The sequence below is a fragment of the Sarcophilus harrisii genome, chromosome 6 (assembly GCF_902635505.1).
Source record: "Sarcophilus harrisii chromosome 6, mSarHar1.11, whole genome shotgun sequence".
Taxonomy (NCBI): domain Eukaryota; kingdom Metazoa; phylum Chordata; class Mammalia; order Dasyuromorphia; family Dasyuridae; genus Sarcophilus; species Sarcophilus harrisii.
The window spans coordinates 13,743,952-13,762,817 of record NC_045431.1 but is presented as its reverse complement, the minus strand read 5'-3'; the positions used below and the strand labels follow the sequence as shown (position 1 = coordinate 13,762,817).

At 34.9% G+C, this 18,866-nt stretch overlaps 1 protein-coding gene across 9 annotated transcripts in view; it reads left to right on the top strand.

The window, feature by feature from the left end:
* PPARGC1A (PPARG coactivator 1 alpha) overlaps nt 1–18,866 on the top strand; it is a 739,235-nt gene that overhangs the window by 688,161 nt on the left and 32,208 nt on the right. For all 9 annotated transcript variants that reach the window (XM_031942840.1, XM_031942835.1, XM_031942839.1 and 6 more), the window contains 4 exons: nt 7,903–8,097; nt 13,091–13,213; nt 14,068–14,272; nt 18,764–18,809. In XM_031942840.1, coding sequence (XP_031798700.1) covers nt 7,903–8,097; nt 13,091–13,213; nt 14,068–14,272; nt 18,764–18,809 — 569 coding nt within the window. The remainder of the gene's footprint in view (nt 1–7,902; nt 8,098–13,090; nt 13,214–14,067; nt 14,273–18,763; nt 18,810–18,866) is intronic.

The window sequence follows — 18,866 nt, the reverse complement described above, 5'->3', positions numbered from 1 at the left end:
CTGGACCATCACATACAGTTTTTTACTCCATGGTTGTCTCTTTAAGCAACTATTGAATATGCAACACTTTGTCTCCCTCATTAGTTTAATTGAGTTCTTCTTTTCCTGCCCCACTACAACTTGGGGTAAAGGATTTTATTACTATTATTATCCCTAAACATACACACTTTCTCTTTCCTACTCTCCCTCTTCCTCTTTCCCTTCCTTCTATCTGTCTTGTCTCTCTTTGTTTCTCTCTCTCTCTTTCTGTATCTCTTTCTCTCTGTGTCTCTGTCTCTGTCTCTCTCTCTCACCAGATCTCTCTCTCTCATAGGTGTCTGATTGTGGCTTCTCCAGAGTAAAATGGCCCTAAGTTTAAATTCTGAAGTAGAATTTAAGAATCCCTTGTAAGAGTCAGAATCTACCCTTATATGACTACATTTTTCTAGAATTTCGAGGGATCACTAACCTCCTGTAGGTTATTTAATTCAATCATTGTTCATTCAGCATCCATTAATTACCTACTATGTACAAAGTAGTGTGCTAGGTCAGTAACATTTAGCAGATATGAATATTGTTACTATAAGGGTGGGGATTTCTATCCCTAGGACAATTAACATAATCGCAGAAAAAACTAATTGTTAACAAAATCTTAATCCATGTAGGAGGAATGAAGGTTCTTTGACCATTGAATGATGATACACAGGAAATACCTGTCATTGGCTGAAAGATTCAGATATACATGGCTAGTTCAGAATCCTGCATGTCAAGAAAGTAATAGTTGAATCTAGCAATTAAGAGCTGAAAGGGAAATGGTCTGTGGGAATAGTTTTTCTCCTATTTCCCATCAACCAAGAGACAGCTTTGTGAACTTTGAAAGATCAGAAATCTCCACTGAAGTCAGAAAGCAGTATTTGCACTAGAAAATAAGAGGCATATCAGCTACACACTTTCAAAACCTGTCAGTGAGCTATACTTAAGGAGATTCTCACTAGAATGACATGAAAAATTAAAATTTTCCCATAACCAAGAGCTTTGAATTTATTTTTTGGCCAGATATTATTTCTAAATTGGAAGTTATTGTTTTTAGAAACATTGTTGTTTCAAGAGGAGAGGGCATCTCTGATTTGGTATAGGAATGGGGGTATAGGAATAACAACTTTCCTTGCTACATACCTGCTTAGAAAATACCTTTTCTGAGAGAGAATTATTTAACTGATAAGCAAGAGTGAGCACACTGATAGGGGCTCATTAGTTACAGTACTAAAAAATTCGACCCTTAAGAGTTACCCTAGAATCCTAATCTAGGTTAGAGAGCAACCCCAGAAAGCATACTATATTAGGATATGTCATTATTAATTATAAGGAATGGTTTAGTAATTAAACTATGGATGATTTTATGATTGGAAACCCTACTCAGCAATAAAACTTTTTTTACTTGCTGAATAGTGAATAGACACATAACCATATTTATTGTTTGTCAATGTAAATACTGCAAACATTTGCAAGAATAAAACTTCTAAATAATATTTTATGTGCATTTTCTGAGAATCTTGGAAGGCATCATCTTATTATTAGATAGGACTTTACTTACGAATAGAGTTTCATAGTATAAAGGAAAGCAGGACGTGGTATCCCAGCATGGGAAAATATCCTTAAAAATTGCAGGGCTACAATGGGGAAAAGGTATATCATGCTATTTTATACCTTTACTTTGTGCTTCCTGATATCAATGCAAAGATTCCAATTCTGTTATTGAGTCAGAAGACTATAGCCCTGGGTACGATTGCCCATTGTCGATTATATTTTCCATCTCTCCTTTTTCTTATCTTTGATGCTGCTAATAAGCATATTTCAGTTAAAGCAATAATTTGAGACAATTAGAAGCAATAGCAGAGTTAAGCTTTGGAAAGGTTATCTTGCAATGTCATTTTACTGACTAATGTGCTCCCCACTGCCATGTTGCTAGTGAACAGACATGTGTTCACAGGCCAGTGTGCTTCATCTGTGGTGACTTTGATTTATTTGCTCTGTAAATTGGGACTGAAGCAATAATAGAAAGTGACATTAATTGTTTAACAGAGTCCTCTTTGTCACATCCATTGCTTTCTCTGGGGTGTTTGATTGTTGAAACTTGTACAAAACTAATTGAAATTGCCATGATGAGGGCTAGTGTCCACTCAGCTTCTCACTTGGGAATGTCAATACACTTGAATGTCTGTTTAAACCTCCAACTTGAAAGATTTTCCAGCAGATATCTGGCTTTCTTATATATAGTAGTATAGCGTTAAAGAAAACATTGAAAATCTAAACAAAAAAAACACATTTTTCCCTGTTAATTATTTTTGATTCTCTATCTTTTAAAAAAATTAAGTGTCTTAAAATTCAGTTTCCCTATGCCTATTAAATAAAATAAAAGAAAAAGAAAAACATTACACATAATCAAGAAAAATAATTCCCTTTTTGTTCACATCCAAAAACTTGTATCTCATTCTATATATAAGCCTATCAACTCTCTGTCATGAGGTGAGTAGCATTTTTTATCATTAATTGTCCGAAATCATGTTTGGTTATTGTGTTGCCCTTTCAGAATTAGCAATTTTTATATCATTGATGCTATAGTATAGAATCTTGATCTGATGATTATTGATATTATAGTATACACACTATAACTCATCCGGTTCTACTCATTCCACGCCACATTAGTACATCCAGGTTTCTTTCAAACTGTCTCCTTTTTTGCTTATTAAAGTATATAATTACTTCCATTTCCTATGGTTTTTGTTTCCATCCCTCTCTTGATGACACTCCCTGAGTTTTCAATTCTTTGCCAGCGTGTAAGGAGCTGCTACAAATATGTTTGAACATAAAGGACCTTTTATTCTTCTTAGGATCTCTCTGGGGTATAAGACCTAGTGGTTGAATTGCTGTATGAAAAGGCATGCACTGTTTAGCAATTTGGGGGACATTGTTCCAAATTGCTTTATACAGTGGCTACAGCAATGCCCAGCTCTACCAACAATACATCAATAGGCCTTTCCCCCACTAGTCTCTAAAGTTTCTCTTTTTTTTCAGCCTTTTTTGGTCAACTTCTCTAAGTTCATGGATAGAACTTAGAACCTCAGAGTTGTTTTAATTTGTATTTTTATGATCATAAGTGATTTGGAGCATTTTCATAGATATAGTTAGCTTGTTATTTCTTCCCTTCAGAGCTATCTGTTCACACTCTTGGAACATTTATCAACTGGGGATGGTTCTTAGTATTAAAAATTGGAATCAGTCTTAGAAGTGAGACTTATTGAAGAAATTGACTACTAAGACTCCCCCCCGCCAATTAATGATTTCCTTCTAATAAAGTAAATCAATAAACATTTATTAAGAACTTACTACTTGGCAAGTATTATGCTAAACATTGAGGATACAAAAAGAGGCAAAAAATAATCCCTGACCATAAAGAATTTATAATCTAATGGAGACAACATGCAAATGAATAAATACAAAGTAAGGTAACTAGATGCAGGATTAATTGGAAAAGATTAACAAAAGGTGAAGACTACTAGATAGAAGAGTGTATATTGGGGAATAAGGTATAAAAAGACTAGAGTGGCAGACCCAGCCACAGCCTTTTGCAGTAAGCCAAGAGTGAGTTGATGAAGATCTGATCTCCAATGGTAATAATTTTGGAAGAAAAAGGGACATGAAATGTTGTGAGGAGAAAATCAACAGGCATTAGCAACAACTTGTATGGGGGATATGGTTTGAGAAATAGTGAGGAGTATAGGATTGAGCGATGGGGAGGATGGTGTTGCCCTGTACAATAAAAAGGGAGGTGGTGTGGGGAGAAGGTTCGGTTACATTGGATTTGATCATGAAATAACTTTTTATTTTTATGTAATAACTATTTTTCTACCTGTGATCCTCTCTGCTTGGCTGTAAACATTTTTTTCCTCTATCCATTTATCTGAAAAGCAATTTCTTCCTTGTTCCTTTAATTTGCTTTTAATATCATTTTTTAAAAATATCTGCTGTGTATCCATTTGGAATTTCTTATATTTATATAATGTGAAAAATTGCCCCATTCATAATTTTCATCGGATTGCTTTCCAATTTTCTCAGCAGTTTTATTATCATTGTTGTTATTATTATTATTAATAATAATCATTATCAAAAAGTGAATCCAAGAACTCGGTGTTTGATAGCAAACCCTAAGGTAATAAATAAGTCTACTTGCTTCTGTATATTGTGTATATAATCTATTTTCACTCATCACCCTCTCTATTTTTTTAACCAATACCAAATTGTTCTGATGACTTCTTTTTCTTTATTATAATTTGAGATCAGCTATTGCCAGGGCCCATTCTTTCCAACTTTTTCATTATTTTCTTTAAGGCTTTTGTCTTTTAGTTCTTCTAGATAAATTTTCTTTATTTTTTGTTTGGTAGTTTAGTATAACATTAAATACATAAATTAATTAGTTTGATATTGTCATTTTTCTTATATTGGTCTACTTATGAGCAATTAATATTTCTCCATTTATTGATATCTATAGTTCTATAAGCAATATTTTGAAGTTAGTCATAGTTTTTCTTGTTAATTTTAAGAATAATTTTGCTGCAGCAAGCTCTGCCCAAGGACTTCACAAAATCATCTTTCTACTTTTATACGTATCACCACTATTTAAGTAAAAATAGAAATAATTATGTTTAATTAGGTCTTATAAATGAATTATGACATGATCAAATTCCAAGGTCTCTACCATTGTAATGAATATGTTGTTTAAAAATTGTTGGCAGGAACCCATGAAACACAGTTAATTTAAAAGTATTTTTCCATGCACTCTTTACTTAGAATTATACTACATTCATGGAAAACTATTTGAGTTTGTGATTAAAAATATAGCATATAGTATACTTGGAATACCAATCATAAATTTTAAATTATATTACTGAAAAAAATATTGATAAATATTATTAAACTTTTGTCTTCAACTATTTGACCTCTTGAGAAATGAAGCATATTTATAAAAGTATGGAATGTGTAAAGATGTCTGATTTAAAAAAAAAAACATTCAAACTCTATTTTATCAAATGTAATACAAAGACATTATTCTAAAAAAGATAATATTTATCTTTGATTTAACTAACATTTGGTTTCATTGTAGTTATGTGAAGAATAATTTTATAGCTGACTTCATGCTTAGACTTTTTGTAGTAAATAATAATAATAATAATAATCCCCAGGTACTTGAAAGGCAAGTTTTATTCATGATCAGAATTTTTTTTTCTTTTAATATTAAACAGTTTGTAGAATTTGGAACTGGAAGAAAGCCTAGAGGTTATTGAATGTGACTCTTATGTAACAAATGAAGAAACTGAGATCCAGAGAGAAATAATTCACTTAGGTTTTACAGACAATGGACAATTTGAACCCAGATCTTCCAGCTCCCAAACTCTTAACTACTAGATCATGAAGCTGACTATAATGTTCTAATGATCTTAAAAGTAACTTATATTTTAGAGAACCAAGTATTTCAAGGCATTAGTTTATTCCCATATATCACATAATCCTATAAGTATGTATAAGTCCAGATGAAGAAAAATCAACATTTCTATCACTGATTAGATATTAAAAATCTACCAACTTATAGTATATAGAAACATTACAAAACTTAAATAACAGTGCTATTATCCTCGTAAACAAGTCATTGACAAAGTCAGCTTCAAGAACCACAGAGTTGATAGATTGATAAAAATCCAAAAACAAAGCCCTCAAGATCAGTCATTACAATAAAGGTGAATAGAAATGCTGCCACGGCCTCTAAAGATACAATGAATTACAAACTTGTGATTTTTGCTTTTGGACAAAGACTCATCAGAAATGAGGAGAAACAATTTTTATATGAAAATGGAATGTATATGTGATAAAGACTTGCCTAATTTCTCTAGCAATACAATTTGATTTTCTGATTAGCTGTCTTATTCTCTCATTCTTGTAATTTTGTCAGGTCAATTAACTGGAGTTCAGTGCCAGAAAGAAAGGAAGTCTGGCTATTGTTGGCTTCATTACGTGTCAGTAACTTAGGTGCATTTTGTAAGACAATCTGTGCAGGATAATTTAGCCTATAGTTGTTAATATTATAGCATCAAGTCTGAAGTGTGTGTGTGTGTGTGTGTGTGTGTGTGTGTGTTTGACATTCTTTTAAAGAAAATCAACAGACCAAATAAAAAAGAAAGAACTGGTAAATAAAATACCGATAGAAAGATTTTACATACATTCATCCACATAATAAAGAGGTGGGAAGGATGAAAAAAGGAAAAATAAAGAAAATTACATTATTGCATACTTAAAATTTGCCCCAATAGATTTTTAGTTTTGTATGCAATCATCTTTCTTTCTCTATTTTACCATGTTATGGAAATACTAGTTTTATTTCTTAAGTTCAGAATCAAATAAAATTTTAAGAAAAATGGATTGCTGGGTCAAAAGGAAGAAAATTATCTTTCCTGAACTCAATTGCGAGTGAAAAGTAGAACAAAGGGAAAAGAGTCCAAAGTTCTGACTCTGAGGCCCATAGCTGACCCTTTACTCCATATCGGTAGCGAGCAATTAACTTATTTCCTTATCTGTAAAATTGGTGTAATGTTTATAAACCTCACTTTGCCTACCTGTGAGAAGGAAAGTGCTCTGTAAATTTTAAAAAGCCTTTGGAATATGAACTATCATCACTGAATTTATTGAACATACATACTATGTACTTAGTTCTGTGACAATGACTGTAGGCTTCAAACAAAAGCTAAATAAATACATGGATCCTGCTCACAGGGAGCCTATGTTTCAAAAAGGAAAAGCAAGCTTATCCACATGAAACCATTTGTCCACAAGATCATATTATTTAACCACATTCAAATTGAATAACACTGATTCAGTACTAGGGTATTAAATAAGTTAGTTGTGTAGGACTAGCTTCAGGGACAAGAAAAATGAGCTCAAACTTCAGCCTTTTACACAGGGAAAGATTGTGAAGTTGGCGTCTATGGAAAAATATCATGGGGTCCATGAACTTGAATAAGAAAAAAAAAAAGACACCTTTATTTCAGTTTAATCATTTTGTCTATTTTAATCTGTTTAATCAGTTTAATATGTTCTCTGTATTTTATTTTATGTATTTAAGTAATATTATAAGAAGAGGTTCATTGGCTTAACAAGATTACTAAAAAACTCCATAATGAAAGGTTAAGATGTGTGTGTGTTCAGTCATTTTTCAATGGTATCTAAATATTCATGATCATACTTGGGATTTTCTTGGCAAAGATAAGTTTGCCATTTCCTTCACTAGCTCATTTTACAGATGAAAAAACTGAGGCAAGCTTGAGTAAGTCACTTTCTCAGGGTCACACAGCCAGTAAATGTCTGAGGTCAGATTTGAACTCATGAAGATTGCTGATTCCAGGTTGGGTCCTCTGTGCAATATGCTATTATTGCTATTGTATTATTATCTATATCGCATATATTAACTATATGACTCTGGGTAGGTATTCTTTCTAAGACTATAAATTGTCACTGACCTCCACTGCCAGATTTCTCCAGCCCTTCCCTTCCCAATGCCCCCATGTACAGGGTGACTGGCTAGTTATTTGGAATTTAGTTAAAAATATGGAACACTCCATTAAAGCAACTCTGGTCTATACATAGACATGATAAAAGTGCATGATTCTGACAATCAAGGGTTCAAATTATACAATAAGGTCCCAGTTGTGTGGTCCAGACCATGAGGGGTAATGAACTTAGTGAAGGGAGATATTCATATGGGCTACCATTCTCAAGAATTGCTTCCTCTGCACTGCCACATTTGGGTAAACCTGGGTTCCTTCCCTGCTGATTAAGCACCTCTTTCCTTCTCTCTTTATTTTTCTGTTTCTGCAGAAGATAGATGAAGAGAATGAAGCTAACTTGCTAGCAGTTCTCACAGAAACATTGGACAGTCTCCCTGTGGATGAGGATGGATTGCCCTCATTTGATGCACTGACAGATGGAGATGTGACCAATGACAATGATGCTAGCCCTTCGCCTATGCCCGACGGCACCCCTCCAACTCAGGAGGCAGAAGAGCCGTCTCTAGTAAGAACCCTTCCTACTGTTTAACAGGAATTGGAGTTGCCTCTGGCTACCCGCTGCATGGGTATGATGTAGCAACAATAAGGTTTGGATTCTTAATTTAGACTGAAACAACAGACAAATCTGAGAGCGTTCAGAGAGTGAAATATTAAGAATTTCTGCCTTTAAAATGTTGGAAATACAGTCTTCCTAAAGTTTTCTTGGTGTTTTTTAAATGTATAAACCAAACACACACACACACACACACACACACACACACACACACACATACACACACACACACATACACACAACCTGGATAGTCAGTATGATAGGAACAATCTATAATATTTTGGATAATAGGGGGTGAATTTTATTTGCACAGCTGATATAATTTGGTTCATTCATTAAGCTGTTGAAAAATGAATTATATTCCCCTTCCTAGCATAGAGCTTTACAAATAGCATTAACTCAGGACAGTTACTGCTATTTGTAAAGCTCTATGCTAGGAAGTGAATATCACACAAAGGCAAATAACATGTTGTTTCGGCCCCCAAGGGGTTTACAGTCTAGCAGGGAAGGTAAGTCATGGGTACAAGTAATATAATGAAAAGAAATACAACGATGAATGCCTAAGAGAATTATCAGCAAGGTGAGAATTATTAAGCTACGTGGGAGGTGTTGGGTAAGGTATTGGGGCTACTGATCCAAAAGCAAGAGTTCCTGCCCTCAAGAAACTTAACATTCTACTGAGGATATGGGAAACCAAATGTGTACTTAGAGAAATATTCTATAAGAAAAATGAGAGAGAACCCCACTACTTGGGATTATTTAAAAAAAGTTTCCCAGACATAGGAATTGAAACTTGAAGGAAGAAAAGGATTTTGAAAAGGAGAGATGAAGACGGTGCTTTGGAGCTATGATAGATGGGGGAAGAAATATAAAAGATTTCAAGAACTGGCTACTATTCCAATTTGACTGATATATACTGTTTATGAAGACGATTTATATGAAATATGGCTGGTAAGGTTGTTTGCAACCAAATTGTGGAGCACTGTAAATGCCAAGCTAAGGAGTTTTATATTTTCTCCTATATGCAAAGGAAAGATTTTTGAGCAAGAAAGGGACATGGTCAGGTTTGTGCCTTAGAAAGATTATTTTGGTGGTTGTGTAGAGGATTGATTAGAGAAGGAAAAGGCTGGAAGCAAGGAGTTCAATTAGAGCGCTATTACAGTAGCCCAGGCCAGAGGCAATGAGAACCTGATTTAAAGTGGTGACTGTCTAACTCTGAGAAGGTAACAGATGCAAGACATTCTGAGGACAGTAAAATCAAGACTAGCCAACTGCATGGAGAAAAGGATGTAGATGATTCTTGGACATGGGGAAGCCCATGAACAGAAAAAAAAAAAAAGGCTAGGAGCCAAGAGAATAAATTCCATGTTGGGGAGAGATGCCTTTTATTGACAAATCTTCTTGGATCTGATTTAGGAACGATAAATACTTTCCCATTTTAAAATAAAACTAATTAGATTTTGTGACATTATATGGTGGTTACCTCATAAGCTTAAAGAATCTCGGAGCTGCCAGCTGGTCTGGTTTCTCATTTGTCAAATTAGAAAATAGAGATCCATAGAGAGTAAAGGATCCAGAGAAAGCCTCATGGATAGCTGATGGCAAATCTGTGATTTAAACCCATATTTTCACTATGGATCCATTATCCTGCTCTTCCCCCACTCCCGCCAAATGTTCATGATGCTTCTGTTTTAAATTCAGATTACTCTCATTTCTCATTCCTGGATTATACCTTCTAGTGTATTTCTTGGTATCTTCATCCACTCCACCTTTACAGCTAAATCAGAGTTTCAACTTAGATTTGAATTTAGTTTGGAGATTCTTATGCAATTCTTTGAAATTTTGCTACCTCTTCATCCTCTACGACCATGTTGGTGTATATGCTGCAATTATTTTCACAATGGTCATTTTTCAAAGATTTATCACAAGTATTGCCATATGAGATGATTAAGTATCCCAGGAAATAATGACTTTTGTTACCACTTTATGTGCAATAAAACTATCTTTACCAACTACTTTCCTTCTTCAAAGACTATCTTTCAGCTCAACCAGCCACTTACATGCAACCTCCTTCTTCTCATTAAAAAAAAAGTTAGTTAGATATTCAGCCAAGAGATGATTCTGATGTCATTTAAGGAATATCTACAGCTATATACATATTATATATGTACACATATACATACATATTATATATATTATATATATAAAGAAGAAAAGAAAATGGAAAAGATGTGCAAGGATTTTTGAAACCATGATTTCAACATGAAGAACAGAAGAATTACTACACTTGGACTCTAGCATCATGGTCTGGGTTTATTTATAGAGTAAGTAGAAATTACACTAAAAAAAAAAACAAAGATGGAGAAAACAGCCAAATTACAATACATGTCTGAAGTACAGATAGATGCTTAAAGTGACACAATTGATCTTTGAAAGAGCAGTCAGAAGGTATCTAAGGATGAGGATAATTCCAAAGGCAAGAGTGAAAATATGGATATTTTCATGCTTGTTTAAGGAAAAAGAAAGAAAACTTCAAGAATCTACCTATAAAGCTACTTCCCCATTTTTCCAAAATCTTTATGAGATTTATTTATTAATCAACTAACAGTCATTTATTGAGCACCTACTACATACCTGACATTCCCATTAGATCTTTGGAGTATAAAGACAAAAATGAAATAGTCCCTGGGACAGGTGACTCAAAAGTAAATAAAGAAAATTGTATGAATTGTCTTTAAAAAAATCAAAATCTTTTAAGATCCTTGACGTAAAGCTCAACCTTGTTAATGCCAGAATTCTCTCAGTGGCATTGTATGGGAGTGAGACATACTTAACAGTCTCTGAAGAATTAGAATATCAAAGAAGGCAGTGAAGAAATAGCTGAGCATAGCTGCAATATGTAACCCATGAGAACCTTTGAGAAGAAGAGTAAAGGATATAAGCAGAGATATATAGAGCAAGAAGAAGAAAAAAGGGAGCAGTAACAAGGAAAAGGAATGGTAGATGGACAGATAGAATACTCTGCTTGTATTCTCTGTTTGCCACAAGAAAGCAAGGAAAGCCTTTGGCACATTGGGTAAAATTGGACAAGAGACTCATGGAATTGGCATCATGGATGGTTGAGATCTGCGTGATTGAGGAGAGCATCTGAACTCATTAAACAGAGATCCATTGGAGCCTTTTGAGTCAGAATTTGAGAGGACTACGAGATATCCAAAAGGTGATATCTAACAAGCATTTGATAGTTTGACTGGATTGTAGAAGAGAGAATAGTCCTTGATATATATGGATTTAAGAGTCATCTATATGAGGGTGGTACCTGAAGCCATACTGATGAGTTTGCCAACAGTAAGAGAGCAAAGAGATTAAAAAAACACTAGGGGATTAATAATGACCCAGCATAGTAAATAAGGAGTGGTCAGATTAGTAGGAGAATGAGCAAAAAATAATGTCATGAGAGCTGAGGAAAGAGTGAGTATCCAAGAGGAAGGGAATGTTCATCACTATCAAAAACTGTCCAGAGAAAAAGGAGAATGAAGGCTAAAAGTCTCATAGTGTTTTGATATCTCTTTAATAAATATTAGGAAAGAACTTTTGCTGAGTTATAGGTTTAGAAAACATATTTGAAGGACTTTTTGAAATAGGCAGTGAGGAAGTGGAGTTAGCATAGATGTTGGAGAAAAAAGAAGTGATTTTTATGGAGGAATTGGCAATTTCCTAATCCTTGAGGCAGAATAAAATTCCAGCAGATTTAAATAGAGTGGAGAAATATGCATTCAATGATGCTTGGCATTTCTGGGATGTGTTATTGGTATACATGACTTCCAGTCTTATCAACTAGCGCTATGTTTCATTTCTATATATCAGGTTCATTGTTGTTTCATTTACAACACAGGCCATATCATATACAGTTATGGAGTGTCATTGCTCTACAGATCCCTCATATCCTCCCTATACATTTTTAAAACACCCCAGAACTTTAGGAAGGAGACTTTGTATTTGGAGATTTCGAATCTAGAGATGGAGGTGATAATGTAGCTTGTGCTTCAATTTTGAGATCTTCCATAGATGTATGTTCACTTTAATACATGGTACCTTAGCAAGGTGCACTTTATTGTTAGATACTCTATTCCATTCCTTTCACAGCAACTTGAATGTTCAGCATTAGGTAGATGGCCAACTTTGTTGTCTTTGGAGGGAAGTACAAGTGGTCTGGTGCAGAGAGCCCTAGATTGAAATCCTACCCCTGTCACATGCTAACTGGGCAACTGGGAACTATTTGCCTAATCTCTGTGTTTTTTAGTTTTCTCACATGTAAAATGCAGAGAATGGTCTAGATGGTTTTAGCCATACCTTCTAAGGCTAAGTCTATGATCCCATAATGCTTTACTTTGCCCCTTTCTATTATAAGCAGTTTCCTGCCCTACTTCCTCTTCCCATGTATCTTATGGTATTCTAAATTTTAACAGAGCTGGTAGATGCAGTTCAAAATAATATATTCCTCCATTCAGCAATAAGCACCTCAACTGGATAATTGGATTTCTTTCCCTATTTCTCAAATTCTCACAATCATCACAAACTCTTTTCTCATTCAAATGAACTATTGCCTACTAGTAGTAGTGGGTGGGGAATTCCCTTTGGGGAGGGGAAAAGTCTATTTTTTCAGTAGCTTAAGGAAAAATAAATAAAAACCAAAGGATTCACCAGCCCCCTTTCGCCATCTAGAATGTCAAAAAAGGAAGCACTTCCATGAGTTTTAAATATAATTTCAAATCTCTTTCCTTAAAGGTTGTTTTTATTTCATTCTTTTTGAGTTATTTGTGCTCTACTTGTTGAGATTGATGTAGTTAATTTTAAGTAAATATGTTAAAAATTCTAATAAAGTCTTATAATCCTTAAAGATGCCTAACTTTTCTTTTTTTTCCCCTTCCCTGATATTTTCTAGCTTAAGAAGCTCTTACTGGCTCCAGCCAACACTCAGCTAAGTTATAATGAATGCAGTGGTCTCAGTACTCAGAATCATGCAAATACTAATCATAGGATCAGGACAAACCCTGCGGTTGTTAAGGTACAAACTTAATCTTTGTATTAAAGGGGGAAAGTAACAGAGAGTTTTATGCTTTCAGTCATGAGCAAGCAACAGATCTATACGTGTTATTCTGGCTAACATCCTGCAAAGAGTTCAAAAATGTCAAACGTGAAATAAAATGGGTTCCAGAAAAATCACTTAAACTACTTTAAACTCTAAATAGTTTAAATTTTGCTTTAATTTGGGGGTGGAGGAATGGAGAAGTTGCCTTGTCTCTTACTCTTTCTTCATATATGGACTTGTCTAGTATATGATACAACTTTTCTGAGCTGTGGGTCTTTTTTATGAGGAACTCAAAGATATAGGATCATCATTTGGCCAACTGTCTAACTGAGAAAGATAATTCTAGGATCTGAGTGAGAGATCTCGATCAGCTATTAATTGGATGGAAGACTGGCAATGACATAATTCTGTTAGCGGGCTGTATTAAACAATGTTTGTCTTGCCGTTCACTGTAACTGACAACGGAGCGTTTAGGGGTACTTAAGAGAATTGTGGATACTGGGCCCAAGCAATCAGCAGCAAATTAAGGTTTAAACCAGCCTCTTTTTTTGGGTTCACAGTAAAGGCGCTGTAGGGTCTTGTTAGTTACATGTTGCTGAGTAGGAACATTGAAATGTAGGAGAAATGAAATAAAACGCTGCATAAATGTCATTTAGGAATTTTAAATGTAATTTTCTTTCCTTGTTCTGCAAACAATTATTCACAGCTCATAGATCTAGTACACTTAGACTGAACACTTCATTGAAAATCTCATCTCTTCAGAAAACCTATATCCATTCTGATAAGGTTCAGTTCACTAATTTTACTTTTTTTTATGCCTTGTTTTTAAGACCGAGAATTCATGGAGCAATAAAGCGAAGAGCATTTGTCAACAGCAGAAGCCACAAAGGCGTCCCTGCTCAGAGCTTCTCAAGTATCTGACTACAAATGATGACCCTCCTCAGACCAAACCAACAGAGAGCAGGAACAGCAACAAAGACAAATGCCCTTCCAAAAAGAAGCCCCATCTCCAGTCTCAGCCGCATCATTTGCAAGGTAGGCTTGGGACTTGAAGGCAACCTGCTGACTGAGATGTCATTGTTGAGGCCCTGGAACTCTGTGACTGAAAAAGACATGGTGCTTCTAAGGTTGCTGGCTGTACACAGAAAATCAGAAGCGCTTCACTGCAGAAGGAAGGACCAGTGATAAAAGCCATCTCTTCCTTGGGAATTTTTTAACATAACTTTTTAGAGCTAATATGCATCTAAATCATAACTCACAAAAGGAATCGGAAATGTACGCTGGCGTGCTGGGGATGGCAGGGATAAGGAGTGAGGGGAGAAGTAGTGAGTAAGAATTACAGCATCAGGTAATATTTATATGGACATTATAAAGATAAGCAAAGGTCTACTAAGTTGGCTCAGCCAACTCATTAGTGAGCTTTTTTTTTTTTTTTTTTTTTTTTTTTTAGTAGGTTGAAGGAAGAGTTTTCTTCCAACAGTGTAAAAATAGAGGAAGCCATGGTTAATTTGCCATATATTCCTTGGGAAACAAGGAATACTTTCTTTATAGTTCCTCTCCTGAACATAAATGCTTAATTTTCATTGAATTACTTATGTTTTCACTCTTGAAAAGATACAAATCCTTGATATTAAGAACTATTTCATTTCCTATCTTTGAATTCTTCTCACTTAGCGCAGTGGCTGACACATAGTAGGTGCTTAGTAAATGCTTGTTGCTTGATTGATGCTAGTTGGTATTATAATCTTAGGAATAAGCTTTTCAAGTCTTCATCTTTTCCCCTTTCTTTCTAAAATGTTGATTGTCCAGCTTAAACTGAACATACGGCATCCGTTGACTTTCTTTCGTCTAGCCCTGAGCTGGAATTAGTAATTCAAGTCAGACCTGAAAGATTTTTTGAATCTGTGCTCATAGATTTGACTTGGATCCAAGGGACCTGGATTTTGGTTCTGGTTGTGTCCCTTTGTAGTTACTCTGGTCATGGGCAATTCATTTAATGTATCTGAGTCTCAGGTTCACGATCAGTAGGATGGGGATAAAATATTTGTACTACCTACCTCACAGGGCTGTTGTGAGGAAAACATTTTACAAAACTTAGGGCACAATAGAAATACAAGTTATTGTTATCATGAGTAATTTTCAAATTTTTTTCCTTTTACTGCCCCAGACACAGTATAGGTTTATAGTCCTCAGAGAGCTTGTTTGAAGTTACTGTTAACTTTAAAATATGCCTGTTTTCCACTCTGATTCTACCTGTAGAACTTGTTACAGTACAATGGAAAGTGGAAATAGGTATATTCTGAAGTGGCAGGTGTAAAGATACCCTGTTTTTCTTTTGTTTCCTATAACTTCCCCTTCCAGCTACAGGTTCCCAACCCCTGATCCCTGTTTTGAACCATGATAATTACATCCAGGTATGTTAATTGTTTGGGGGTGGTGATGGTGGTGGTTGTTTTGTTATTTTTTTTAAATAAACATTTTTAGTCCCAGGCTACCGAATTGCTATTCCTTTCCTCTTCCTTCCCTTTCTTATATAAACATACTGTCTTTGGAGAGCATTTTTTAATGTTTTACCTCTCCTTTAGCTTTTCATGATCCCCAACTCTTAGTCACTTTCTATCCATTCCTTCCTCTCTAGACCCAAAATAAAATCTACGTTCCAGACCACTGGTTTTTCCACTGACTCACGTTCATGAAAACTTGGAGGTTCTCCTGCTTTTGAGCAGGGCAGAAATTAGGAAATGAAGTCTGTAATGGGCAGAGTAAAGGGTTAAGAAGCATGATTTCTCATGGACCATCCCCAGGTCACTCTTTGATTTTTATATCCCTTCCAAGATGGTCCATGCATTCGACAAAGCAAATCTGGCCATCAAGTTTAAGGGGAATGCTTTCCTGCCTGTTGATCAGAATCAAAGTAGTTTTGTTTTCCCTCATTCTCTTTAGAGCATAGTTGTAACTTGATAAAGTGACAAATTCACTGAATGTATTATGAGTGGCTATTGTTGAAGAGAAAATGTTTCTTGCCATTGATGTCATTAGCTTGTGCATGATTGTTTCTTTCCATGTGTTACTGTGAATATTCAAATGAGGATTATCCCAAAGCTGTAGGAACTGGGACTAGTGGTGGTGGGAAGAGTTCTGGCCTTGGATGCAGAGCCCCTGAGCCTGTCACTCTGATGCTTACAGGTGTAACCTGAAGCCATTTACAAACTTCTCCCACGATCAGCTTCCTTATCTATATTGTACAATGCAAGGGCTGGCCTAAAGGATCTTTGACGTGCCTTCCAACTTGAAATCTTAGCGTCTGAGGAAAAGGCATTGCTTTCCAAATAATATATTGTTGATGCCTACGAACCAGTAAGAAATTGTCCAATCCTCAGGAATTTTTTTTTTATCATCAAGCAGGATATCAAGCACAAAAGAATAGGGAAAATATTAAATAAGAACTATGGATATTACCTTTTTGATGACAACAACATTTTATGTATGATTCTCTTACTGTTTTATAAAAAAAAATCCTGAAATTCAGATTGCTTTTGAGCTACATGTGGCTTTTGGGTTTTACCACATCCTGAAGCTGAGATTGGTTTCTTAGTCCATTTGCAGGCCCTGTAGTCACTCAGTAGTTATTTCTCTGAAGAGCAAGATTGTGTAGAGATGAGAAACAAGGTAGAGCAGGGGACTTAATGTAAGCAACATTCTAACTTTTTGCCATTTCCTGTTAGAATTTGATCTTGTGAAATGTGATTGCCTTTTCTCTTCATGCATTTTGACCAATATAGAACTCCCTGAGAAAATGAATAGTGTACTAGTGTCCAAGACAGGAAAATTTTGATTCAGATTTTGCTTCAGACCCTACTGGTGTGAATGTAAGCAAGTAATCTAAACTTTGAGTATTATAATCATATCTGGAGGACTGTAAGTTACAAGAAGGAAAGAAGGAGGGAAGGGATGAAGGAAGGAAGGAAGGAGAAAGGAAGGAAGGAAGGAAGAGAGAAAAGACAAAGAGAGAAAATAATTAAGAAATTATAAGTCTGAATCTGTGGAAGAAAGAATTTCTTATACAAAAGAATAACAGGTTTGGAGCAAAAATGTAAATAAAATGAAATAAGGCACCTTTGTGTTAGCATTTTGGCCATCATAAGCTAGTAGATATATTATTTTGTTATAAAGCAAAAGGAAGTGCATAATCCATTTTATTTTTGAGAAACCCATTTTATTCTTTAGGATGCTTTTAAAGTTTTCTTCCCCAAAATAGAGGCCCATTTATAAACGGGTTAAATGATTTTAAGGGATTTGTTATATTGAACAAACTCAAACTAAAAATAAAGCCAGTTCATTAATCTCTATTTGAAAAACCCAATCAATCTAAGTAATTAATATATAGAAAGGGTTGTGAGGAATGGTACTTCTTTCTGCACACTCGATAGATGATGATATAACATTCGCTAATTTCAAAACATAAATCTAATCTCCTGACTTGCAATGTGTAAATAAAATTTATCTTTGTGAAATACTTTGTTTCAGATTTTAATTTGAATACAGTAAAACGGTTTCTATCTATCTTAGCAACTACATGTGATGGATTGAATTACTTGAATATCTGTTGAATATTGTCCATGTGCTTAAAACAAGCAAATAAAGGGGCTAAATTTTAGCTTTCTTCTAAGGCAAATGCGCCATACATAATTTTTTGGATCATTCTTTTTTTTTTTTTTTTTTTTTTAATTCCCCTCTGTTCATTGTACATGGCTGCCAAAGGAAAAGCAATTGTCAGTTCTGTTTGGGTGAGGAAAGTTATCTTTTATGTTTCTAATTTAAGAAGAATTCCTGTAAGAGAGAGAATTGGTGAGGAACATTCAAAGAGGGAAAGAGACTTTTCACTGGAACTCTTATGACGATCACCAGATAGAAATGCAATTTGGTCTAGTTTTTCTTCATATTACAGAATTGGAGGTGTTTAAAGTCCTCGATAAACCACCTTTGCAGATATCCATCATTTCCCACTCTCCATAATCCAGCAAACAATTTCCTGTAACTTGGATCATTCTGAACTGAGTTTTGGCCTCATAGAAGCAACCTATTCTCAGAGCTAGATATAAAATTGTACATTGTTGAAGTAACATCAGCTGAATATTCATAACGTTCTGTTGCTTTGTAGTTACTCTGCTGTTCTCATTTCTAGACAAACCAGATCCTATATTCTCAATTAAATGAGAAAAATGCAATTTCCTGTGGTATTGTGTGAAATTTCCCTTCTTTAACATGGATCACGTGTCTTGGGAAAAGTTTTCGTTTTCTGTGTTTTCAAATGGCTACCAACATAACATCCCCATAAACATTTGTTCTTGGACTTGGACCAACTATTTTAAGATCCCCTCGTGAATTACTTAGTTCAGCCTTTGGGTTCCCAGGCATATTTCAAATTCTGCTATTGGAAGACACCTGGTTAAAAAAAAAAAAAGGAGCATCTTCATCATTTTCAGCATTTCATAATCGGTTTCTTTTTTCCCCCTCTCTCTTTAGCCAAACCAACAAGTTTATCACTTCCTTTGACACCCGAGTCACCAAAGTAAGTATTAAGAAGGGCAAACAGTATAAAAAGGGGTGGGAGTATTGATACATTTGG